Source organism: Agelaius tricolor, unplaced genomic scaffold, assembly GCF_023055355.1.
Source record: "Agelaius tricolor isolate 1412-34295 unplaced genomic scaffold, bAgeTri1.0.p SCAF_205, whole genome shotgun sequence".
Taxonomy (NCBI): domain Eukaryota; kingdom Metazoa; phylum Chordata; class Aves; order Passeriformes; family Icteridae; genus Agelaius; species Agelaius tricolor.
Genome location: NW_027269465.1, coordinates 1 through 25,714, shown reverse-complemented (window position 1 = coordinate 25,714; position 25,714 = coordinate 1). Strand labels below are relative to the sequence as shown.

Sequence of the window (25,714 nt, the reverse complement as noted above, 5' to 3'; positions counted from 1 at the left end):
TTTCTAGACATAAAATCTGACCTCAAGGCACTCAAACCTTCCTAAAAAATCAGAATAATTCCCTCAAAACCATGTTAAAAAATCGCATTTTTCAGCGAAAAATCGCCGTTTTTTTGCGAAAAACCTTTATTTTCCATGCTAAAAAAGTGCGATTTTTTTGGGGCAAAAACCCTCATTTTTAATAACACCCAGACAAGGAATCGGTGAGGATCAGAGACACATTGACATGGGCAGGGTTTACCGGGGCCCTGTCGAGCGATTTCTGCGCAGCCTCATCGGCAGCCGCTCGTGCCCGACCGCGCAGGGGATTGGGGGCGTTTGGGGGAAAAAGCCGCGATTTTGGGAAAAAACACATGGAAAAAATCGGGCGACTTTTGGGTGAAAATGGGGGATTTTGGGTGGGAAAAATTGGGTTTTTTGGGTGAAAAATTGGGGTTTTTGGGTAAAAAATGGCTCGTTTTTGGGAAAACTTCCTGTCTAAGAAAAGTTGCGTTTTTTGGGGAAGATGGTCAATTTATGGTGGGAAAATTTGGGGTTTTTTGGGTGAAAAAGTGGCGATTTTGGGAAAAAATGGGGTTCTAAGAAAAACGAGACTTATTGTGAAAAATTGAGAATTTTGATACAAAAAATGGGATTTTTTTTGGGTGAAAAAGTGGCGATTTTGGTAAAAAATGGTTGATTTTGGTTAAAAATGGTTGGCTGTTGGAAACTTGGTTTTTATTTGAAAATTCGAAATTTTGGTGGGAAAAATGGCATTTTTTTGGGTGAAAAAGTGGCAATTTTGGTAAAAAATGGTCAATTTTGGGTAAAAATGGTTCGTAGTGAGAAACTCAATAATTTCTGGAAAAATCAAAATTTCGCTGGAAAAAATCGAAATTTTGCTGGGAAAACATGGTTAAAATGGCATTTTTTGGGTGAAAAAACGCAAATTTTGGTAAAAAATTTGATTTCTCCCAAATTTTCACCAGACACAAATTTCGACCTCAACGCTCTCAAACCTTCCTAAAAAATGACAACATTTTGGTCAAAAACGTGGCGGAAAAATGGCATTTTCGAGCGAAAAATCGCCGTTTTTTTGCGAAAAACCTTTATTTTCGACCCTAGGAAAGTGCGATTTTTTTGGGGTAAAAACTGACAATTTCAGTAACATCCCGCCATGGCATCAGTCAAGATGAGTGACACATTGACGTGGGCAGGTTTACCGGCGGCCCTGTCGAGCGATTTCTGCGCCAGCCTCATCGGCAGCCGCTCGTGCCCGACCGCGCAGGGGATTGGGGGCGTTTGGGGGAAAAAGCCGCGGTTTTGGGGAAAAAAACACACGGAAAAAATCGGGCGATTTTGGGGAAAATGGGGGAATTTTGGTGGGAAAAGTGGGGTTTTTTGGGTGAAAAATTGGGGTTTTTGGGTAAAAAATGGCTCGTTTTTGGGAAAACTTCCTGTCTAAGAAAAGTTGCGTTTTTTGGGGAAAATGGTCAATTTTGGGTGGGAAAATTTGGGTTTTTTGGGTGAAAAAGTGGCGATTTTGGTTAAAAATGGTAAATTTTGGGAAAAATTGGTTGGTTGTTGGAAACTTGGTATTTATTTGAAAATTCGAAATTTTGGTGGGAAAAATGGCTTTTTTTTGGGTGAAAAAATCCGAATTTTGGTAAAAAATGGTCATTTTTGGGAAAAATCGATCAACTTTGGGAAAAAATGGTTGGTGATGGGAAACTCAATAATTTCTGGAAAAATCAAAATTTTGGTGGGAAAAATGGAATTTTTTGGGTCAAAAAGTGGCGATTTTGGTAAAAAACGGTGGATTTTAGGTAAAATTGGTTGGTTGTTGGAAACTTGGTCTTTATTTGAAAAATGGAAATTTTGACGGGAAAACCGGGTAAGAATTCGATTTTTTGGGTGAAAAAACGCAAATTTTGGTAAAAAATTTCGTTTCCTCCCAAATTTTTCTAGACATAAAATCTGACCTCAAGGCACTCAAAACTCACTAAAAAATCACAATAATTTGGACCAAAACCATGCTAAAAAATCGCATTTTTGAGCGAAAAATCGCCGTTTTTTTGCGAAAAACCTTTATTTTTCATGCTAAAAAAGTGCGATTTTTTTGGGGCAAAAACTATAAATTTTAATAACACCCTGAGATGGCATCAGTCAAGATGAGTGACACATTGACGTGTGCGGGTTTACCGGCGGCCCTGTCGAGCGATTTCTGCGCCAGCCGCATCGGCAGCCGCTCGTGCCCGACCGCGCAGGTGAAGACGGCGCCGCCCTCCCAGTCCCGCGCCGGCACCGTCAGTGCGCTGAAGGCCAGGTGGGCGTGGCCGGAAGGGGCGTGGCCGGTGTCGGGGCGGGGCCGGAAGGTGAGGGCGCGGCCCGGGGGGAGGGGCCGCCCGTCCTGCAGCCATTGGACCAGGAGGTCGGGGGGGTTGAAGTCGCGGATGAGGCAGGTGAGGGTGGCCCAGGTGCGGAGGCGGAGCTGCTCGGGGGGCGGGGCCAAAAGGTACACGGAGGGCGGGGACGCGTCAGGAACTGTGAGGGAAAAATAGAGAAAGTTTGGTGAAATTTGGGTGAAATTTGGGTGAAATTTGGGTGAAATTTGGGTGAAAATCCGGGGTTTTACGGTGGAAATTCTGGTTTTTTTGGGGCGAAATTTGGGGTTTTTTGGGGTGAAAAACGTGGGGTTTTATGGGTGGAAATTTGGGGTTTTTTTGGGGTGAAATTGGGGATTTTGGAGTTGAAAATGGAGGGTTTTGGTTTTGGGGTGAATCAAGGGGATTTTGGGGGTGAGGGTGGCCCAGGTGCGGAGGCGGAGCTGCTCGGGGGGCGGGGCCAGCAGGTACACGGAGGGCGGGGGACGCGTCTGGGACTGTGCAGGAAAAAAATGAGAAAATTTTGGTGAAATTTGGGTGAAATTTGGGTGAAATTTGGGTGAAATTTGGGTGAAAATCCGGGATTTTAGGGTTGAAAATGGAGGGTTTTGGTTTTGGGGTGAATAAAGGGGATTTTGGGGCGGAGCGTGGCACAGGGGGCGGGGCCAACAGGTACACGGAGGGCGGGGACGCGTCCGGAACTGCGGGGGGAAAAAAAAGGAAAAATTTTGGTGAAATTTGGGTGAAATTTGGGTGAAAATCCGGGGTTTTTATGGTGGAAATTTGTATTTTTTTGGGGTGGGAATTTGGGTTTTTTTGGGTGAAATTGGGGGATTTTAGAGTGAAAAATGTGGGGTTTTATGGTGGAAATTCCGGTTTTTTGCGGTGAAAAGTCTGGGATTTTGGGGTCGAAATTTGGAGATTTTGGAGTGGAAATTTGGGTTTTTTTGGGGTGAAAATCCGGGGTTTTACGGTGGAAATTCTGGTTTTTTTGGGGCGAAATTTGGGGTTTTTTGGGGTGAAAAACGTGGGGTTTTATGGGTGGAAATTTGGGTTTTTTTGGGGTGAAATTGGGGATTTTGGAGTTGAAAATGGAGGGTTTTGGTTTTGGGGTGAATAAAGGGGATTTTGGGGCGGAGCTGCTCGGGGGGCGGGGCCAGCAGGTACACGGAGGGCGGGGACGCGTCCGGGACTGTGCAGGAAAAAAATGAGAAAATTTTGGTGAAATTTGGGTGAAATTTGGGTGAAATTTGGGTGAAAATCCGGGATTTTATAGTGGAAATTTCGGTTTTTTTGGGGTTGAAAATCCAGGGTTTTAGAGTGGAAATTTCATTTTTTTGGGGGTGAAATTGGGGGATTTTAGAGTGGAAATCTGAGTTTTTTTGGGGTGGGAAATTTGGTTTTTTAGGGGTGAAATTTGGGGGGTTTTAGGGTGGAAATTTGGGTTTTTTTTGGGGTGAAAACCTGAGGTTTTAGGGTGGAAATTTGGGGGTTTTTTGGGGGCTTTTTGGGGTGGAAATTTGGGGTTTTTTGGGGTGAAAAGTGCAGGGTTTTATGGTGGAAATTTGGGTTTTTTTGGGGTGAAATTGGGGGATTATGGGGCTGAAAAGTGTGGGGTTTTATGGTGGAAATTTCGGTTTTTTTGGGGTTGAAAATCCGGGGTTTTAGAGTGGAAATTTCATTTTTTTGGGGGTGAAAATGGGGGATTTTGGTGTTGAAAATCTAGGGTTTTAGGGTTGAAATTTTGGTTTTTTTGGGGTGAAAAACGTGGGATTTTGGGGTTGAAATCTGGGGTTTTTTGGGGTGAAATTTAGGGGATTTTATGGTGAAAAATGTGGGGTTTTAGGGTGGAATTTTGGGTTTTTCTGGGGTGAAAAACGTGGGATTTTAAGATGGAAATTTGGGTTTTTTTGGGGTGAAAATTTGGGTTTTTTTGGGATGAAATTGGGGCACTTTGGTGTGGAAATTTGGGTTTTTTTAAGGTGGAAATTTGGGGTTTTTTTGGGGGTGAAATTCGGAGGTTTTGGGGTGGGAAATTGGGGATTTATGGGGGTGAAATTTTGGGGTGAAATTGGGGGAGTTTGGGGTTTTTTGGGGTGAAAAGTGTGGGGTTTTAGGGTGGAAATTTGGGGTTTTTTGGGGTGGAAATTTGGGTTTTTTTGGGGTGAAAAGTCTGGGATTTCGGGGAGGAAATTTGGGGTTTTTGGGGTGAAATTGGGGGGATTTTAGGGTGGAAATTTGGGGTTTTTTAGGGTGGAAATTTGGGTTTTTTCGTGGTGAAAAGTGTGGGGTTTTGGGGTGGAAAATTGGGGATTTATGGGGCTGAAATTTTGGGGTTAATAAATGAGATTTGGGGTTTTTTAGGGTGGAAATTTGGGGTTTTTTGGGGTGAAAAACGTGGGGTTTTAGGATGGAAATTTGGGTTTTTTTGGGGTGAAAAATGGGGAGGTTTTGGGGTGAAATTGGGGGGGGTTTAGCGTGGAAATCTGGGTTTTTTTGGGGTGAAAAACGTGGAGTTTTAGGGAGGAAATTTGGGGATTTTGGGGCGTAACTGGGGGGGGTTTTAGGGTGGAATTGGGGGATTTTATGGTGGGAATTTGGGGTTTTTTGGGGTGGAAATTTGGGATTTTTTTGGGGTGAAAACTCTGGGATTCTCCTGCTAAAATCCCAAACTTTCATGCCGGTACTCACCACTTTCTGTCCTATAAAAAACCCAAAATTTTTTTGCTCCAAAACTCCTCCATTTCCACCTTTCCCCCCCCAATAAACCCCAAAACTCCAACCCAAAAACGCCCAAATTCCCCTCAATTTTTTCCCCAATTTTTTCCCCGATTTCCCCCATATTTTCCCCATTTTTTCCCCCGTTTTTTCACCGATTTTCCCCCATATTTTCCCCTCAATTTTTCCCCCGATTTTCCCCATTTTTTCCCCAATTTTTCCCCCCAATTTTTCCCCATTTTTTCCCCAATTTTCCCCTCAATTTTTCCCCCATATTTTCCCCAATTTTCCCCATTTTTTCCCCAATTTTTCCCCGATTTTCCCCCATTTTTTCCCCTCAATTTTTCCCCAAATTTTTTCCCCAAATTTCCCTCAATTTTCCCCCAAATTTCCCTCAATTTTTTCCCCATTTTTCCCCAATTTTTCCCCATTTTTCCCCGATTTTCCCCCATATTTTCCCCCATTTTTTTCCCCAATTTTTTCCCATTTTTTCCCCAATTTTTCCCTCATATTTTCCCCATTTTTTCCCCATTTTTCCCCCAATTTTCCCCATTTTTCCCCCCATTTTCCGCATTTTTTCCCCATATTTTCCCCGTTTTTTCCCCAAATTTCCCCCAATTTTCCCCATTTTTTCCCCCGTATTTTCCCCATTTTTCCCCATATTTTCCCCATTTTTTCACCGATTTTCCCCGTTTTTTCCCCGATTTTCCCCAATTCCCCCCGTTTCCCCCCAAAACTCACCCTCGGCCTTCCTCATGGTGACCTCCCTGGGGAAGAGCAGCATCTCCGGGTGCGCCACCCGGCAGGTGAAGGCCCCGCCCGCCTCCCAGGCCTCGGCGGCCACGCTGGCCACGCCCTCGGCCGCCAGGAGCCCGTTGGGCTGCAGCGCCGGCGCCGACGTCCGCGTGGGCAGGGCCCGGCCGGCCTCGTCCAACCACGTCACCTCCAGCCCGTCCAGGGGCGGGGCCAGGTTGGAGACGCGGCAGGTGAGGCGCGCCGAGCGCTCCCGGAAGAGGTCGGCGAAGGGCGGCGGCACCGGCTCCACCCGCAGGTCGGCGGCGGACAGGGGTTGGTCGTCTGTGAAAAGGGGAGGGGTTTGGGGTGAGGGTTGGGTTGGTCAATGGGAGGGGTTGGGTTGAGTTGAGTTGGGTTGGGTTGAGTTGGGTTGGGTTGAGTTGGGTTGGGTTTAATTGATTGGGTTGGGTTGGGTTGGGTTGAGTTGAGTTGAGTTGGGTTGGGTTGGGTTGGGTTGGCCAATGGGAGGGGGTTGGGTTGGGTTGACTTGAGTTGAATGGATTGGGTTGGGTTGAGTTGGGTTGGGTTGGGTTCAGTTGAGTTGACTTGGCTTGACTTGATTGGGTTGAGTTGAGTTGGGTTGAGTTGATTGAGTTGGGTTGGGTTGAGTTGGGTTGGGTTGGGTTGGGTTGGTCAATGGGAGGGTGTTGAGTTGGGTTGAGTTGATTGGGTTGAGTTGGGTTGAGTTGGGTTGGGTTGGGTTGCTCATGGTTGAGTTGAGTTGGGTTGGGTTGGTCAATGGGAGGGGGTTGGGTTGGGTTGGGTTCAGTTGGGTTCAGTTGAGTTGAGTTGACTTGAGTTGAATGGATTGGGTTGGGTTGGGTTGGGTTGGGTTGGGTTCGGTTGGATTGGGTTGAGTTGGGTTGGGTTTAATTGATTGGGTTGGGTTCAGTTGAGTTGATTGGGTTGGGTTGGGTTGGGTTCAGTTGGGTTGAGTTGAGTTGAGTTGACTTGAGTTGAATGGATTGAGTTGGGTTGAGTTGGGTTGGGTTGAGTTGGGTTGGTCAATGGGAGGGGGTTGGGTTGAGTTGGGTTGGGTTGGGTTGAGTTGACTTGGCTTGACTTGAGTTGAATGGATTGGGTTGGGTTGGGTTGAGTTGGGTTGAGTTGGGTTCAGTTGAGTTGAGTTGACTTGGCTTGACTTGATTGGGTTGAGTTGAGTTGGGTTTAATTGATTGAGTTGGGTTGGGTTGGGTTGAGTTGATTGGGTTGGGTTGGGTTGGGTTGGTCAATGGGAGGGGGTTGGGTTGGGTTGGGTTGGGTTTGGGTTGGGTTTGGGTTGGGTTGGGTTCAGTTGGGTTCAGTTCAGTTGGGTTGGGTTGGGTTGGGTTGGGTTGGTCAATGGGAGGGGGTTGGGTTGGGTTGGGTTGAGTTGATTTGGGTTGGGTTGGGTTGGGTTGGGTTGGTCAATGGGAGGGTGTTGGTTTTGGGGGGTTTTTGGTCAAAATGGTCAATGGGGTTGGGTAATGGTTGAACTCAAGTCAACTCAACTCAATCAATTAAACCCAACTCAACTCAACCCAATCCAATCAACCCAAGTCAACTCAACCCAACTGAACCCAACTCAACTCAACCCCACCAATTCAACCCAACTCAACTCAGCCCAACTCAACCCAATGAACTCAACTGAACCCAACCCAACCCAACCCAACCCAATCAAGTCAAGTCAACCCAACTCAACTCAACCAATTAAACCCAACTCAACTGAACCCAATCCAACCCAACCCAACTCAACCCAATCCAGTCAACCCAACCCAACTCAACCTAACTCAATAAATTCAACCCAACCCAACTCAACCCAATCCAATTAACCCAACCCAATCCAACCCAACTCAACCCAACCCAACTCAACCCAACCCAACCCAATTCAACTCAATGAACTCAACTCAACTCAACCCAACTCAACCCAAAACCCAATTTTTTCCCTGATTTTCACCCCAAAACCACCCAAATTTCCCAATTCCCCTCATTTTTCACCCCAGGACTCACATCCGCACTCCATGCCCTTGCTGGTGTTCCTCATCTCCTCTCCCAACCCAACCCAACCCAACCCAACCCAACCCAACCCAACTCAACTCAATCAACTCAACTCAACCCAACTCAATCAATTAAACCCAACTCAACTCAACCCAATCAAGTCAAGCCAAGTCAACTCAACCCAACCCAAGTCAACCCAACTGAACCCAACTCAACTCAATCAAGTCAAGCCAAGTCAGCTCAACTGAACCTGACCCAACCCAATCAACTCAACTCAACCCAACTCAACCCAAAACCCAATTTTTTCCCTGATTTTCACCCCAAAACCACCCAAATTTCCCAATTCCCCTCATTTTTCACCCCGGGACTCACATCCGCACTCCATGCCCTTGCTGGTGTTCCTCATCTCCTCGCCCAACTCAACCCAACCCAAGTCAACTCAACCCAACCCAACTCAATGAACTCAACTCAATTGAACCCAACTCAACCCAACTCAACTCAGCCCAATCCAGTCAACCCAACCCAACTCAACCCAACTCAACTCTACTGAACCCAACTCAACCCAATGAACTCAACTCAACCCAACTGAACCCAATCCAATCAACTCAACCCAACCCAACTCAACCCAACCCAATCAACCCAACCCAACCCAACTCACTCTAACTCAACCCAAAACCCAATTTTTCCCCGATTTTCACCCCAAAACGCCCCCAATTCCCCTCATTTTTCACCCCGGGACTCACATCCGCACTCCATGCCCTTGCTGGTGTTCCTCATCTCCTCGCCGGCCCGGCAGGTGAAGACGACGCCGCTCTCCCAGTCGGCCTCGGTCACCACCAGGCGGCTGCCGGCCACCAGGAGCCCGGAAGGTTCCGGCACGGGCTCGAGGGCGGCGACGCCGTCGCTGACGGGGGCCCCGTTGCGCAGCCATTGGATGGGGGCGGAGCCGAGGCCGCGCCGGGAGCCGCGGATTTGGCACAGGAGGGTGGAGTTGCGGGAGGGGCCCTGGAAATCCTCGCGGGACGGGGGGCGGAGCGTGAGGGTGGGCGGGGACGGGGGCGGGGCGCCGGGGCCTGGTGGGGGGAGAGAAAAAAAGGGGGGTGGGTTTTGGGGTGAAAAATGGGGAAATTTGGGGAAAATAAATTAAAATTTGGGGGGGAAATGGGGAAATTTTGGGGGGAAATAAAAGAAAATTTGGGGGGAAAATGGTGGAAATTTGGGGGGAAAAAATATTAAAATTTGGGGGAAAAATGAGGAAATTTTAGGGGGAAAAATAAAAGAAAATTTGGGGAAAAATGGGGAAATTTTGGGAAAAAAATTTTGAAAATTTGGGGAAAAAGCAGGGGGAAATTTGGGGAGAAAAATGGGGAAATTTGGGGGGGAAAATATTAAAATTTGGGGGGGAAATAAAAGAAAATTTGGGGGGAAAATGGGTGAAAATTTGGGGAAAAAATGGTGGAAATTTGGGGGAAAAATGAGGAAATTTTTGGGGGGAAAATGGGGAAAATTTGGGGGGAAATAAAAGAAAATTTGGGGGGGGGAAATGGTGGAAAAATTGGGGGAAAAATGGGGAAATTTGGGGAAAAAATGGGGAAATTTTGGGGAACAAATATTAAAATTTGGGGAAATTTTGGGGGGAAAAATATTAAAATTTGGGGGGAAAATGAGGAAATTTTTTTCCCCCATTTCACCCCATTTTCCCCCCATTTTCCCCCCCATTTTTTCCCCATTTCCTCCCCATTTTTCCCCCCCATTTTCCCCCCATTTTTGGGACCCATTTCTGACCATTTTTTAGGCCCATTTTTGTACTTTTTTTTTCCCCATTTCACCCCATTTTTCCCCCCATTTTACCCCCATTTTTCCCCCCATTTTTCCCACATTTTTTCCCCCATTTCCCCCCATTTTTTGGCCCATTTTTTAGCCCCATTTCACCCCATTTTTGGGTCCATTTTTGGCCCATTTTTTTTCCCCATTTCCCCCCATTTTCCCCCCATTTTCCCCTCATTTTTGGCACCATTTCACCCAATTTTTAGGCCCATTTTTGTACATTTTTTCCCCATTTCCCCCCATTTCCCCCCATTTTTTCCCCATTTTTTCCCCATTTTTTCCCCATTTCCCCCCATTTTCCCCCCATTTTTTGCCCATTTTTCCCCATTTCCCCCCATTTTTTCCCCATTTTCCCCCATTTTCCCCCATTTCCCCCCCTTTTCCCCCATTTTACCCTCATTTTTCCCCCCATTTTTTCCCCATTTTTTCCCCCATTTCCCCCCATTTTCCCCCCATTTTTCTGCCCATTTTTTAGCCCCATTTCCCCCCATTTTCCCCCATTTTTTGGCCCTTTTTTTGGGCCCATTTCACCCAATTTTTGACACCTTTTGCCCCATTTTTTCCCCATTTTCCCCCCATTTTCCCCCCATTTTTCCCCCATTTTTTTGCCCATTTTCCCCCATTTTTTTGCCCATTTTCCCCCATTTCCCCCCATTTTTTTCCCCATTTTCCCCCCATTTTTTCCCCATTTTCCCCCCATTTCCCCCCATTTTTCCCCCCATTTTTCCCCCATTTTCCCCCCCATTTTTCCCCATTTTATCCCCATTTTCCCCCATTTCCCCCCATTTTTTTCCCCATTTTTTCCCCTCATTTTTCCCCATTTTTCCCCCCATTTTTCCCCCATTTTCCCCCCATTTTTCCCCATTTTATCCCCATTTTCCCCCCATTTCCCCCCATTTTTTTCCCCATTTCCCCCCCATTTTTTCCCCATTTTTCCCCCAATTTTTCCCCCCATTTCCCCCCATTTTTTTCCCCATTTCCCCCCATTTTCCCCCCATTTTCCCCCCATTTTTCCCCCCATTTTCCCCCAATTTCCCCCATTTCCCCCCATTTTTTGGCCCTTTTTTGGCACCATTTCAGCCCATTTCTGGGGGCCAATTTCACCCAATTTTCCCCCCATTTTTCCCCCATTTTCCCCCCATTTTACCCCCATTTTTCCCCCCATTTTTTCCCCATTTTTTCCCCCATTTCCCCCCATTTTTTGGCCCATTTTTTTCCCCCATTTCCCCCCATTTTTGGGACCATTTCACCCATTTTTTCCCCCCATTTTCCCCTCATTTTTGGGACCATTTCTGCCCATTTTTTAGGCCCATTTTTGTACATTTTCCCCCCCATTTCCCCCCATTTTTCCCCCCATTTTTCCCCCATTTTCCCCCCATTTTTCCCCATTTTATCCCCATTTTCCCCCCATTTCCCCCCATTTTTTTCCCCATTTCCCCCCCATTTTTCCCCCATTTTCCCCCATTTTTTTCCCCATTTCCCCCCATTTTTTGGCACCATTTCACCCCATTTTTAGGCCCATTTTTGTACATTTTTTCCCCCCATATTTCCCCTCTCCACCCCTCACCTGGGTTATAAACCTCCACGCTGCTCTCTCCTCCCGCGTGCCGGGCGTGGCACCGGAACGGCTGCCGGGCTTTGCCTTCCTCCATCTCCATGCCCAGGCGCGAGGCCGCCCGGAAGGTTCCGGAAGGGCCCGGAAGGGCCGGGAAGGCGGCGCCGGTCGCGCTCCGGTTCTGGCGGTCGCTCCAGGCGAAGCCGACGGGCGCCGGGGCGAAGCCGAGGGCGACGCAGCCGACGGAGAACGAGGAGGAGGAGCCGGAGCCACACGGGGACAGGGGGAACAGGGCCGGGGCTCGGGCGCCGCCTTTTTTTGGGGGGAGAAATTGGAAATTTTTGGGTTAAAATTGAAAATTTAAAAAAAAAAACGGGGAAATTCCGGCGAAAATCGGCGAAAATTCGGTGGAAGTGCGTGAAAATTGCGTCGGAAATGAGCGGAAATTTTGTGGAATTCGGCCGAAATTCCGGCCAAAAAAAATCTGTGAAAATTTTCATGGAAATTTTGTGAAAATTCTGCGGGAATTCGAGGTGAAAATTCGACAAAAATTTCCAGGAAATTTTGGAGAAAATTCCACGAAAATTCTGTGAAAATTCCACAAAAATTCCATGAAAATTCCACAAAAATTCTGCTAAAATTCCGCTAAAATTCCATGAAAATTTGGTGGAAATTCAGCAAAATTTCTGCCAAAATTGCAGCGAAAATTGAGTGAAAATTCAGCGGGAATTCTGGCCAAAATTCCGGCCAAAATTCCTGCAGAAATCGATGAAAATTTTCATGGAAATTTCACGAAAATTTTTGTGGAAATTTTGTGAAAATTCTGTGGGAATTTGGCCAAAATTCCTGTGAAAATCGATGGAAATGTTCACGGGAATTTCATTAATTTTTGAGTGGAAATTCTGTGGGAAAGCGAGATAAAAATTCGACAAAAATTTCCAGGGAATTTTGGTGAAATTTCCCTGAAAATTCCGCAAAAATTCCACGAAAATTCCATGAAAAGTTTGGTGGAAATTCAGCAAAATTTCAGCCAAAATTCCATCCAAAATTCCTGCAAAAATCGATGAAAATTTTCATGGAAATTTTGTGAAAATTCTGTGGGAATTCGAGATAAAAATTCGACAAAAATATCAAGGGAATTTTGGCGAAAATCGCACGAAAATTCCTCAAAAATTCCATGAAAATTCCACAAAAATTCCGCTAAAATTCCATGAAAATTTGGTGGAAATTCAGCAAAATTTCTGCCAAAATTCCAGCCAAAAATGGGGTGAAAATGAATTTTAAAATTCCGCGAAAATTCTGCAAAAATTCTGCAGAAATTCAGCGAAAATTTCATCAAAATTCCACGGAAACTTCCGTGAAAATTCCTTGAAAATTTTTGCAAATATTCCGTGGAAATTTGGGTGGAAATTTTGTGAAAATTCAGCAAAAAAATTCCGCGAAAATTCCCCCCAAAAAAATCTGTAAAAATTTCAGGGAAAATTTGGTAAAAATTCCATGAAAAATCCACCAAAAATTCCACGAAAATTCCGCAAAATTTCCATGAAAATTTGGTGGAATTTCTGCCAAAATTTCTGCCAAAATTCCTGCAAAAATCGATGAAAATTTTCACGGAAATTTCGCGAAATTTTGAGTGAAAATTCAGTGGAAAATTCCTGTGGGAATTCGAGATAAAAATTCCACAAAAATTTCCGGGGAATTTGGGTGAAAATTCCATGAAAATTCCTCAAAAATTCCATGAAAAGTTTGGTGGAAATTCCAGACCAGCCCAAACCAGTCCAAACCAGTCCAAACCAGTTCAGACCAGTTCAAACCAGTTCAAACCAGTCCAAACCAGTTCAAACCAGTCCAAACCAGTCCAGACCAGTCCAGACCAGTCCAAACCAGTTCAAACCAGTTCAGACCAGTCCAAACCAGTTCAAACCAGTCCAAACCAGTTCAAACCAGTATAAACCAGTCCAAACCAGTCCAAACCAGTTCAAACCAGTACAAACCAGTCCAAACCAGTATAAACCAGTCCAAACCAGTTCAAACCAGCCCAAACCAGTACAAACCAGTCCGGACCAGTACAGACCAGTTCAAACCAGTCCAAACCAGCGCAAACTGGTACAGGCACCCCCAGTATCCCCAGCTCTACCAGTATAAACCAGTATAGACCAGTACGGACCAGTTCAAACCAGTATAAACCAGTACGGACCAGTCCAGGCCAATACCAGCACCCACAGCCACCCCAGCTCTACCAGTATGGACCAGTATAAACCAGTATGGACCAGTACGGACCAGTCCAGGCACTCCCAGGACCCCCAGCTCTACCAGTCCAGACCAGTATAAACCAGTATGGACCAGTATAGGCCAATACCAGCACCCAGAGCTGCCCCAGCTCTACCAGTACAGACCAGTATGGACCAGTATGGACTGGTATGGACCAGTGCAGACCAGTACAGACCAGTACAGACCAGTATGGACCAGTATGGACTGGTATGGACCAGTACAGACCAGTACAGACCAGTACAGACCAGTATGGACCAGTATGGACTGGTATGGACCAGTACAGACCAGTACAGACCAGTATGGACCAGTGCAGGCACCCCCAGGACCCCCAGCTCTACCAGTATAAACCAGTATAAACCAGTATAAACCAGTTCAGACCAGTATGGACCAGTACAAACCAGTACTGGCAGCCCCAGTATCCCCAGCTCTACCAGTACGGACCAGTACAGACCAGTATGGACCAGTACAGACCAGTATAAACCAGTCCAAGCCAGTCCAAACCAGTATAAACCAGTATGGACCAGTACAGACCAGTCCAGGCACCCACAGGACCCCCAGCTCTACCAGTATAAACCAGTATGGACCAGTACGGACCAGTCCAGACCAGTATAGGCCAATACTGGCACCCACAGCCACCCCAGCTCTACCAGTACAGACCAGTATAGACCAGTATAAACCAGTCCAAACCAGTACGGACCAGTACCGGTACCCACAGCTGCCCCAGCTCTACCAGTATAAACCAGTACGGACCAGTATGGACCAGTCCAAACCAGTACAAACCAGTACCGGTAGCCACAGCCACCCCAGCTCTACCAGTATGGACCAGTATGGACCAGTACAGGCACCCCCAGGACCCCCAGCTCTACCAGTATAAACCAGTATAAACCAGTATAGACCAGTATGGACCAGTCCAACCCAGCCCAAACCAGTATGGACCAGTACGGACCAGTACTGGCACCCCCAGGACCCCCAGCTCTACCAGTATAAACCAGTATGGACCAGTACAGACCAGTCCAAACCAGTCCAAACCAGTATAAACCAGCCCAAACCAGTACAGGCACCCCCAGTATCCCCAGCTCTACCAGTACAGACCAGTATAAACCAGTACAGACCAGTACAGACCAGTATAAACCAGTACAGACCAGTACAGACCAGTACAAACCAGTCCAAACCAGTACAGGCACCCACAGCTGCCCCAGCTCTACCAGTATAGACCAGTATAGACCAGTCCAAACCAGTATAGACCAGTACAGGCACCCACAGGCGCCCCAGCTCTACCAGTATAGACCAGTATGGACCAGTACAAACCAGTCCAAACCAGTACAGGCACCCCCAGTATCCCCAGCTCTACCAGTATAGACCAGTATAGACCAGTCCAAACCAGTATAGACCAGTACAGGCACCCACAGGCGCCCCAGCTCTACCAGTATAGACCAGTATGGACCAGTACAAACCAGTCCAAACCAGTACTGGCAGCCCCAGTATCCCCAGCTCTACCAGTCCAGACCAGTATAGACCAGTCTGGACCAGTATGGACCAATCCAACCCAGCCCAAACCAGTATAAACCAGTATGGACCAGTATGGACCAGTCCAGACAACCCCAGAACCCAGGGCTGCCCCAGCTCTACCAGTCCAGACCAGTATGGACCAGTATAAACCAGTATGGACCAGTATAGGCCAATACCGGCACCCAGAGCTGCCCCAGCTCTACCAGTCCAAACCAGTATAGACCAGTACGGACCAGTTGAAACCAGTACTGGTGCCCAAAGCCACCCCAGCTCTACCAGTATAAACCAGTACAAACCAGTATGGACCAGTACGGACCAGTATGGACCAGTACAGGCACCCCCAGGACCCCCAGCTCTACCAGTACAGACCAGTATAGACCAGTATGGACCAGTATAGACCAGTCCAAACCAGTATAGACCAGTATAGACCAGTCCAAACCAGTCCAAACCAGTATGGACCAGTACAAACCAGTATAAACCAGTATGGACCAATATAAACCAGTCCAAACCAGTATAGACCAGTACAGACCAGTCCAAACCAGTATAAACCAGTACGGACCAGTATAAACCAGTCCAAACCAGTATAAACCAGTATGGACCGGTATAAACCAGTCCAAACCAGTATAGACCAGTATGGACCAGTCCAAACCAGTATGGACCAGTATAAACCAGTCCAAACCAGTCCAAACCAGTATGGACCAGTACAGACCAGTCCAAACCAGTATAAACCAGTACGGACCAGTATAAACCAGTATAAACCAGTATAAACCAGTCCAGACCAGTATAAACCAGTATAAACCAGTATAAACCAGTCCAAACCAGTATAAACCAGTCCAGACCAGTATAAACCAGTACAGACCAGTCCAAACCAGTATAAACCAGTCCGGACCAGTCCATAAAACGAAATTAATGCCCTTAAAAACCAATTAAACCAATTAAAATCAATTAAAGTTAATGAAAACCAATTAAAACCAATTAAACCCAAATTAAAACCCAATTAAAGCCAATTAAACCTAATTAAAACCAATTAAAATCAATTAAAATCAATTAAACCCAGTTAAAATTAATTAAAATCAATTAAAACCCAATTAAAACCTAATTAAAACCCAATTAAAACCAATTAAACCCAATTAAAACCAATTAAACCCAATTAAACCCTATTAAAATCAATTAAACCCAATTAAAATCAATTAAAATCAATTAAAACCCAATTAAAACCAATTAAAATCACTTAAAACCAATTAAACCTAATTAAACCTAATTAAAATCAATTAAACCCAATTAAAACACAATTAAAACCAAGTAAAATCAATTAAAACCAATTAAAATCAATTAAACCCAATTTAAACCCAATTAAGCCCAATTAAATCCAATTAAAACCAATTAAACCCAGTTAAAACCAATTAAATCCAATTAAGACTAATTAAAAGCAATTAAAACCGATTAAAATCACTTAAACCCAATTAAAACCAATTAAAATCAATTAAAACCAATTAAAACCAATCAAACCCAATTAAAATTGATTAAAACCCAATTGAACCCAATTAAAACCAATTAAACCCAATTAAACTCAATTAAAATGAATTAAAACCAATTAAGCGCAATTAAACCTAATTAAAACCAATTAATGCAATTAAAATTAATTAAAAACCAATTAAAATCAATTAAACTAATTAAAACCCAATTAAGCCCAATTAAAACAAATTAAACCCAATTACACCTAATTAAAACCAATTAAAACCTATCAAACCCAATTAAAATCAATTAAAACAAATTAAACCTAATTAAAACTAATTAAAACGGAATTAATTCTAATAAAACCAATTAAAACCCAACTAAACCCATTGAAAATCAATTAAAAACCAATTAAAATCAATTAAACCCAATTAAAACTAATTAAAACCCAATTAAACCCAATTAAAACTAATTAAAACCCAATTAAAACCAATTAAAACTAATTAAAACCAACTAAAATCAATTAAACCCAATTAAACCCAATTAAAACCAATTAAAACCAATTAAAACCAATTAAACCCAATTAAAATTAATTTAAAACAAATTAAATCCGATAAAATCCAATTAAAACCCAATTAAACGCAATTAAAATCACTTAAAACCAATTAAAACCAATTAAAACTGATTAAACCGAAATTAATTCTAAGAAAACCCAATTAAAACCGATTAAAACCAATTAAAATTAATTAAAAACCATTTAAAACCAATTAAAATCAATTAAACCCAATTAAAATCCAATTAAGTCCGATAACACACAATTAAAAGCCAATTAAACTTAATTAAAGCCAATTAAAATGAATTAAAATCAACTAAACCCAATTAAGATCAATTAAAAGCCAATTAAAACCAATTAAAACCAATGAAAATTCATTAAACCCCAATTAAAACCGGTTAAAATCAATGAAATCCAATTAAAGTTAATTATTAATTAATTCAACCCCGTTAATTAAGGAATCTAAATGAAAAGCTGAATAAAACTAATTAAAAACCGATTAAAACCAATTAAAAATCAATTAAAACCAATTAAAAACCAATTAAATAAAATAAACCCGATTAAAATTCAATTTAAAATTCAATTAAAATTCGATAAAAATCAATTAAAACCGATTAAAAATTCAATTAAAATTCAATTAAAAATCAGTAAAATTCAATTAAAATTCGATTAAAATTCGATTAAAATTCAATTAAAATTAAATTAAAAATCAATTAAAGTTCAATTAAAAATCAATTAAAATTCAATCAAAATTCAATTAAAATTCAATTTAAAATTAAATTAAAATTCGATTAAAAATTCAATTAAAATTCGATTAAAATTCTATTTTAAATTCGATTAAAATTAAATTAAAATTCGATTAAAATTAAATTAAAATTCGATTAAAAATTCCATTAAAATTCAATTAAAACCGATTAAAAATTCAATTAAAATTCCATTAAAATCAATTAAAATTCAATTAAAATTCAATTAAAATTCAATTAAAATTCAATTAAAATTCAATTAAAACCGATTTAAAATTCAATTAAATCTCAGTAAAACCCAATTAAAACCCGATTAAAACTCGATTAAAACTCAATTAAAACTCAATTAAAACTCAATTAAAATTAATTCAAACTCAATTTATCAACCCCAGAAATTTCAGATTTTTCCTCACCAAACCCCGAATTTTTTACCCAAAAAATCGCAAATTTTACCCCTAAAAATTCGAATTTTTCTCCTCAAAAAGCCCCAAAATTTGGACCCAAAATTCAAATTTTTTACCCCCAAAAATTGAATTTTTCTCTCGAAAAACCCCGAATTTTTCAGCCCCAAAAATTCCATTTTTTACCCCAAAAATTCCCCAAAAATTTCAATTTTTACCCCAAATTTTGCCCCTCAAAAATTCAATTTTCCCCCTCTAAAAATTCGATTTTTTCCCCTCCAAAATCCTCATTTTTTACCCCAAAATTTTGACTTCAAAACCTCCAAAAATTCGAATTTTTCCACCTAAAAATCAAAATTTTGGCTCTAAAAATTCAAATTTTTCACCCCAATTTTTAAGGCTAAAAAACCCCAAAAAATTCAAATTTTTTCCACCTCAAAATCCAAATTTTTTCTCTAAAAATTCGAATTTTTACCCCAATTTTAAGGCTAAAAACCCCAAAAAATTCAAATTTTTCCACCTAAAAAATCCGAATTTTTCAGCCCCAAAAATTCCAATTTTTACCCCAAAATTTTGACTTCAAAACCTCCAAAAATTCGAATTTTCCCCTCTAAAAATCCAAATTTTTTGCTCTAAAAATTCAAATTTTTTCCACCTAAAAATTCGAAATTTTCGCTCTAAAAAATCAAAATTTTTACCCCAAATTTTTAAGGCTAAAAACCCCAAAAATTCAAATTTTTTCCACTTAAAAATTCGAAATTTTTGCTCTAAAAATTCGAATTTTTACCCCAATTTTTAAGGCTAAAAACCCCAAAAATTCAAATTTTTCCACCTAAAAAATCCGAATTTTTCAGCCCCAAAAATTCCAATTTTTACCCCAAATTTTGACTTCAAAACCTCCAAAAATTCGAATTTTTTCCCTCTAAAAATTCAAATTTTTTGCTCTAAAAATTCAAATTTTTTCCACTTAAAAATTCGAAATTTTTGCTCTAAAAATTCAAATTTTTTACCCCAATTTTTAAGGCTAAAAAACCCCAAAAATTCAAATTTTTTCCCTCTAAAAATTCGAAATTTTTGCTCTAAAAATTCGAATTTTCCACCCCAATTTTTAAGGCTAAAAAACCCCAAAAAATTCAAATTTTCCCCTCTAAAAATCCGAATTTTTCAGCCCCAAAAATTCCAATTTTTACCCCAAATTTTGACTTCAAAAACCTCCAAAAATTCGAATTTTTTCCCTCTAAAAATCCAAATTTTTTGCTCTAAAAATTCAAATTTTTTCCACCTAAAAATTCCAAATTTTTGCTGTAAAAATTCAAATTTTTGACTCAAATTTTTAAGGCTAAAAAACCCCAAAAATTCAAATTTTTTCCACTTAAAAATTCGAAATTTTTGCTGTAAAAATTCAAATTTTTGACTCAAATTTTTAAGGCTAAAAAACCCCAAAAAATTCAAATTTTCCCCTCTAAAAATCCGAATTTTTCAGCCCCAAAAATTCAAATTTTTACCCCAAAATTTTGACTTCAAAACCCCCAAAAAATTCAAATTTTTCCCTCCAAAATTTCCCAATTTTTCCTCTCAAAATTCAAATTTTTTCCTCCTTTTTTCCCCCAAAATTCCCCAAAAAATTCAAATTTTTTGCCCAAAAATTCAAAATTTTGCCCCAAAAATTCAAATTTTCTCTCCCCAGGTGTTGTTTTGACCAAAAAAGGGGAAATTCCCCCAAAAAGGCCCAAATTTCCTCTTTTTTTGTTGTTCTCGAAACTTTTTTGGGGCCAAATTTCCCCTTTTTGGGGCCTTTGGGGTTTCGGTTCCTTTTTTTCTTTTTGGGCTGAAAAAAGGGGAAAAAAATCAAATTTTAATTGGGTTTTAATTGGGTTTTGAATGAATTTTTAATTGGGTTTTAATTGGGTTTTAATTGGATTTTTAATCCAAAATTTTGCACCTAAAAATCGAAATTTTTTACTGAAAAAATCCGAATTTTTACCTTAAAAAATTTGAATTTTTACCTCTAAAAAAATTGAATTTTAACCCCTAAAAAATTGAATTTTTACCTAAAAAAAATTGAATTTTTTTCCTCTAAAAATTCAAATTTTTACCCCAAAAAATCCAAATTTTAACCCATAAAAAACTGAATTTTAACCCCTAAAAAATTTGAATTTTTACCTCTGAAAAAATGAATTTTTACCCCTAAAAAAATCGAATTTTTACCTAAAAAATTTTGAATTTTTACCCCCAAAAAATTGAATTTTAACCCCTAAAAAATTTGAATTTTTTACCCCCAAAAATTGAATTTTAACCCCTAAAAAATTGAATTTTTACCCCAAAAAATCCAAATTTTTACCCCTAAAAATCCAAATTTTCCCCCCTAAAAATCCGAATTTTTACCCATAAAAATCCGATTTTTTCCCCCTAAAAATCCAAATTTTTCTCCCTTAAAATTCGAATTTTTACCCCTAAAATTTCGCATTTTTAGCCCTAAAATTTCGATTTTTTTTACTCCTAAAATTCCGAATTCTTGTCTCTAAAAATTCAAATATTTACCCCAAAAATTCCAAATATTTTTCCTAAAAAATCCCAATTTTTGTCCCTAAAAATCCAAATTTTTCCCCCTAAAAATCAGAAATTTTGTCCCTAAAAATTCCGATTTTTTGCCCTAAAAATCCAAATTTTTTCCCCCAAAAATTCGAATTTCTACCCCTAAAATTCCGATTTTTTGTCTGTAAAAATTCAAATTTTTTACCCCTAAAAGTCCAGATTTTTCCCCCTAAAACTCCGAATTTTTATCCCTAAAAATTCCAATTTTTGCCCTTAAAAATTCCGATTTTTTGCCCTAAAAATCCGAATTTTTGCCTCCAAAAATCCAAATTTTCCCCCAAAAAATCCAAATTTTTCCCCTAAAAATTCCAGTTTTTAACCCCCCAAAAATCCTAATTTTTTCCCAAAAAATCCGAATTTTTATCCCTAAAAATTCAGATTTTTTACCCTAAAATTCAAATTTTTGTCCCTAAAAATTCAGATTTTTTTTTGCCCTAAAACTCCGAATTTTTGTCCTTAAAAATTCCGATTTTTTTCCCTAAAAATTCCAAATTTTTCCTCTAAAAATTCCCGAATTTTCCCCCAAAAAATCCAAATTTTCCCCCCCAAAAACCCCAAATTCCCCCTCTCCCCCCCCGATTTTTCCCGCCAAAATCCGCGATTTTCCCGCCAAAGCCGCGCCCGTATCCGGCCGAATTTTGGGGTGAAAAGCGGCGATTTCGGGGCCGAATTTTGGGGTGAAAAGCCGCGATTTTGGGGCGGATTTTGGGGTGAATTTTGGGGTGAATTTTGGGTTGAAAATCGGCGATTTTGGGGCGGATTTTGGGGTGAATTTTGGGGTGAAAAGCCGCGATTTTGGGGCCGAATTTTGGGGTGAAAATCGGCGATTTTGGGGTGAATTTTGGGGTGAATTTTGGGGTGAATTTTGGGGTGAAAATCGGCGATTTTGGGGTGGATTTTGGAGTGAAAATCGGCGGTTTTGGGGCCGAATTTTGGGGTGAAAATCGGCGATTTTGGGGTGAATTTTAGGGCGGATTTTGGGGTGAAAATCGGCGACTTTGGGGCGGATTTTGGGGTGAATTTTGGGGTGAAAAGCCGCGATTTTGGGGCCGAATTTTGGGGTGAAAATCGGCGATTTTGGGCGGATTTTGGGCGCATTTCGGGCCGAATTTTGGGGTGAAAATCGCCGATTTCGGGCCGAATTTTGGGGTGAAAATCGGCGGTTTCGGGCCGGATTTTGGGGTGAATTTTGGGGTGAAAATCGGCGATTTTGGGGTGAATTTTGGGGTGAATTTTGGGTTGAAAATCGCCGATTTCGGGCCGAATTTTGGGGTGAAAATCGCCGATTTCGGGCCGAATTTTGGGGTGAAAATCGGCGGTTTCGGGCCGGATTTTGGGGTGAATTTTGGGGTGAAAATCGGCGATTTTTGGGTTGAATTTTGGGGTGAATTTTGGGGTGAAAATCGGCGATTTTGGGGGTGAATTTTGGGGTGAATTTGGGGCGGATTTTGGGGTGAAAATCGGCGATTTTGGGTGAATTTTGGGGGTGAAAATCGGCGATTTTGGGGGTGAATTTTGGGGTGAAATCGGCGATTTTGGGGTGAATTTTGGGGTGAATTTTGGGGTGAAAATCGGCGATTTTGGGGTGAATTTGGGGCGGATTTTGGGGTGAAAATCGGCGGTTTCGGGTCTCACTCACCGCTGGCCACCGTGACCGTGGTGCCGCTGCCCCAGGCGTCGATAGCGAAACCCACGGCGAGAGGGGGCGGCGGGAACGGGGGGAAAAAGGGCGAAATCGGGAAAATTGAGAAAATGGGGTTTTTTGGGGAAAAAATAGGGAAAAAATGGGGTTTTTGGGGGGGGGAAATAATGGGGGAATAATGGGGGAAAAAGGGGGGAATAATGGGGAAAAAGGGGGGAAAATAATGGGGGAAATTTGGGTTTTTTTGGGGGTAAAATTGGGAAAAATAATGGGGGAAAATGGGGGAAATAATGGGGGGAATAATGGGGGAAATAATGGGGGAAAAGGGGGGAAATAATGGAGAAAGGGGGGAAAATAATGGGGGAAATAATGGGGGAAAATGGGGGGAAATTGGGAAAAATGGGGGAAAAATAATGTGGAAAATAATGGGAATAATGGGGGGAAAAAATGGGAAAATAATGGGGGAAAATAATGGGGGGAAAAGGGGGAAAATTTGGGTTTTTTTGGGGGGGAATAATGGGGGAAATTTGGGGTTTTTGGGGGGAAAAGGGGAAAATTTGGGGAAATATGGGGGAAAAATGGGGGGAAATAATGGGGGGAAAATGGGGGAAATAATGGGGGGAAAATGAGGGAAATAATGGGGGGAAAATGGGGAAAAATAGGGAAAAAATGGGGTTTTTGGGGGGGAAAATAATTGGGAAAAATGGGGGAAATAATAGGGAAATAATGGTGGGGTAATAATGGGGGAAATAATGGGGGAATAATGGGGGGAAATAACGGGGGGAAATAATGGGGGAAAATGGGAGGAAATTGGGAAAAATTGGGAAAATAATGGGGAGAAAATGGGGAAATAATGGGGGAAAAGGGGGGGAAATAATGGGGGAAAATAATGGGGGAAAAGGGGGGAAATTTGGGGTTTTTTGGGGGGGAAAATTGGGGAATAATGGGGGAAATTTGGGGTTTTTGGGGGGGGAAAATGGGGAAAATGATGGGGGGAATAATGGGGGATAATGGGGAGAAAAGGGGGGAAATAATGGGGGAAATAATGGGAATAATGGGGAATAATGGGGGAAATATTGGGGGAATGGGGGAAAGAAAAGGGGAAATTTGGGGGTTTTTTGGGGGGGAAATGGGGGGAAATAATGTGGAAAAATATGGGAAAAATGGGAAAATAATGGGGGAAAATGGGGAAAACAATGGGGAAAATTGGGGTTATTTGAGGGGGGAAATGGGGCAAAATAAATGGGAAAAATTGGGGAAAAGGGGGGAAATTTGAGAAAATTTTATTTTTTTCGGGGGTAAAATTGGGGTTGGGGGAAATGCGGGGGAAATGGGGGAAATAAATGGGGAAAAAAGGGGGAAAATTGGGGGTTTTTTTGGGAAAAATTGGGAAAATAAATGGGGTTAAAATGGGGGTTTGGGGGTAAAATTGATTTTGGGGCAATTGGTTTTAGGGGAAAATTTGGGTTTTTAGGGGAAAATTTGGGGGTTTTTAGGGGAAAATTTGGGGGGTTTTGGGGGAAATTTGGGGGGTTTTTGGGGGGAAATTGGGGTTGGGGAATTGGGTTTTTGGGGGGAAATTTAGGGGTTTTGGAGGGAAAATTTGGGTTATTTTGGGGGGAAATTTGGGGTTTTTTGGGAGGGAAATTTGGGGATTTTTTGGAAAATTTGGGTTTTTTGGGGATAAAAATTGGGGGTTTTTGGGGTAAAAATTGGGGTTTTTTGGGGTAAATTGGTGGGGGTTTTGGGTTGGGAAAAATTTGGGGGTTTTTTTGGGGAAAAATTAGGGGGGTTTGGAGGAAAATTTGGGGTTTTTTGGGGAAAATTTGGGGTTTTTTGGGGGAAAATTTGGGGTTTTCTGGGGTAAAAATGGGATTTTTTGGGGTGTTTTCTTAAGGTTTTTTGGGGTTTTTTTATTGGTTCTTTTGAGGGGTTTTTTAGGGTTTTTTAGGGATTTTTGGGGGATTTTTTAGAGATTTTTTGGGGATTTTTTTAGGGATTTTTTCGGGGTTTTTTAGGGATTTTTTAGGGTTTTTTGGGGATTTTGGGGATTTTTGGGGATTTTTTGGGATTTTTTAGGATTTTTTGGGATTTTTGGGGATTTTTGGGGATTTTTTTAGGGATTTTTGTGGGGATTTTTTAGGGTTTTTTTAGGGATTTTTTAGGGTTTTTTAGGGATGTTTTTAGGATTTTTTGGGGATTTTTTTAGGTTTTTTTTAGGTTTTTTGAGGTTTTTTGGGATTGTTAGGGTTTTTAGGGTTTTTTTGGGGATTTTTTAAGGGATGTTTTTAGGGATTTTGTGGGGATTTTTGGGGGATTTTTAGGGTTTTTGGGGATTTTTTGGGGATTTTTGGGATTTTGGGGTGGTTTGGAGGGGTTGTGTTGGGTTTTGTGGGATTTTTAGGATTTTTGGTAGGATTTTTTGGGGATTTTTTTAGGTTTTTTTAGGTTTTTTGGGTTTTTGGGGTTTGTGGGTTGTTTAGGGTGTTTGGGGTTTTTTAGGGATTTTTTGGGGATTTTGGGATTTTGGGGGATTTTTTAGGGTTTTTTGGGGGTTTTTTGGGGATTTTTAGGGATTTTCTAAGGGATTTTTTGGGATTTTTGGGATTTTTAGGGATTTTTTCGGGATTTTTCGGGATTTTTGGGATTTTTGGGATTTTTTTGGGGATTTTTTAGGGATTTTTTAGTTAGGGATTTTTTTAGGATTTTTTGGGGATTTTTTAGGGATTTTTTTAGGGTTTTTTTAGGGTTTTTTGGATTTTTTAGGGTTTTTAGGGTTTTTTGGGGATTTTTAAGGGATGTTTTTTAGGGATTTTTGGGGGATTTTGGGGACTTTTTAGGGATTTTTTAAGGGATTTTTGGGGATTTTTGGGGGGTTTTTAGGGGTTTTTAGGGATTGGTTAGGGATTTTTGGGGATTTTTGTAGGGATTTTGGGGATTTTTTAAGGGATTTTTAGGGGATTTTTTGGGATTTTTTAGGGATTTTTGGGGATTTTTTTAAGGGATTTTTTAGGGATTTTTAGGGATTTTTGGTTAGGGATTTTTTAAGGGGATTTTTTTGGGGATTTTTTTAGGGGATTTTTTGGGGAATTTTTGGGGATTTTTGGGGGATTTTTTTTAGGGATTTTTGGGCGTTTTTTAAAGGATTTTTTTGGGATTTTTGGGGTTTTTTTAGGGATTTTTTGGGGATTTTTTGGGGATTTTTTGGGGATTTTTTGGGGATTTTTGGGGGATTTTTTGGGGGATTTTTTGGGGATTTTTTGGGGATTTTTTAGGGATTTTTGGGGAATTTTTTGCGGATTTTTGGGAT

At 41.4% G+C, this 25,714-nt stretch overlaps 1 gene segment (V, D, J or C); it reads right to left on the bottom strand.

The window, feature by feature from the left end:
• Nucleotides 1-2,090: 2,090 nt before the first annotated feature.
• Nucleotides 2,091-22,522, bottom strand: LOC139587220 (Ig mu chain C region-like; the record flags this gene model as incomplete). The annotated part of the segment is given in 5 exon segments: nt 2,091-2,523; nt 5,823-6,158; nt 8,597-8,926; nt 11,248-11,547; nt 22,402-22,522. Coding segments are annotated over 5 exon segments (1,491 nt in total), but the record flags the coding sequence as incomplete, so codon positions are not given.
• Nucleotides 22,523-25,714: the final 3,192 nt, after the last annotated feature.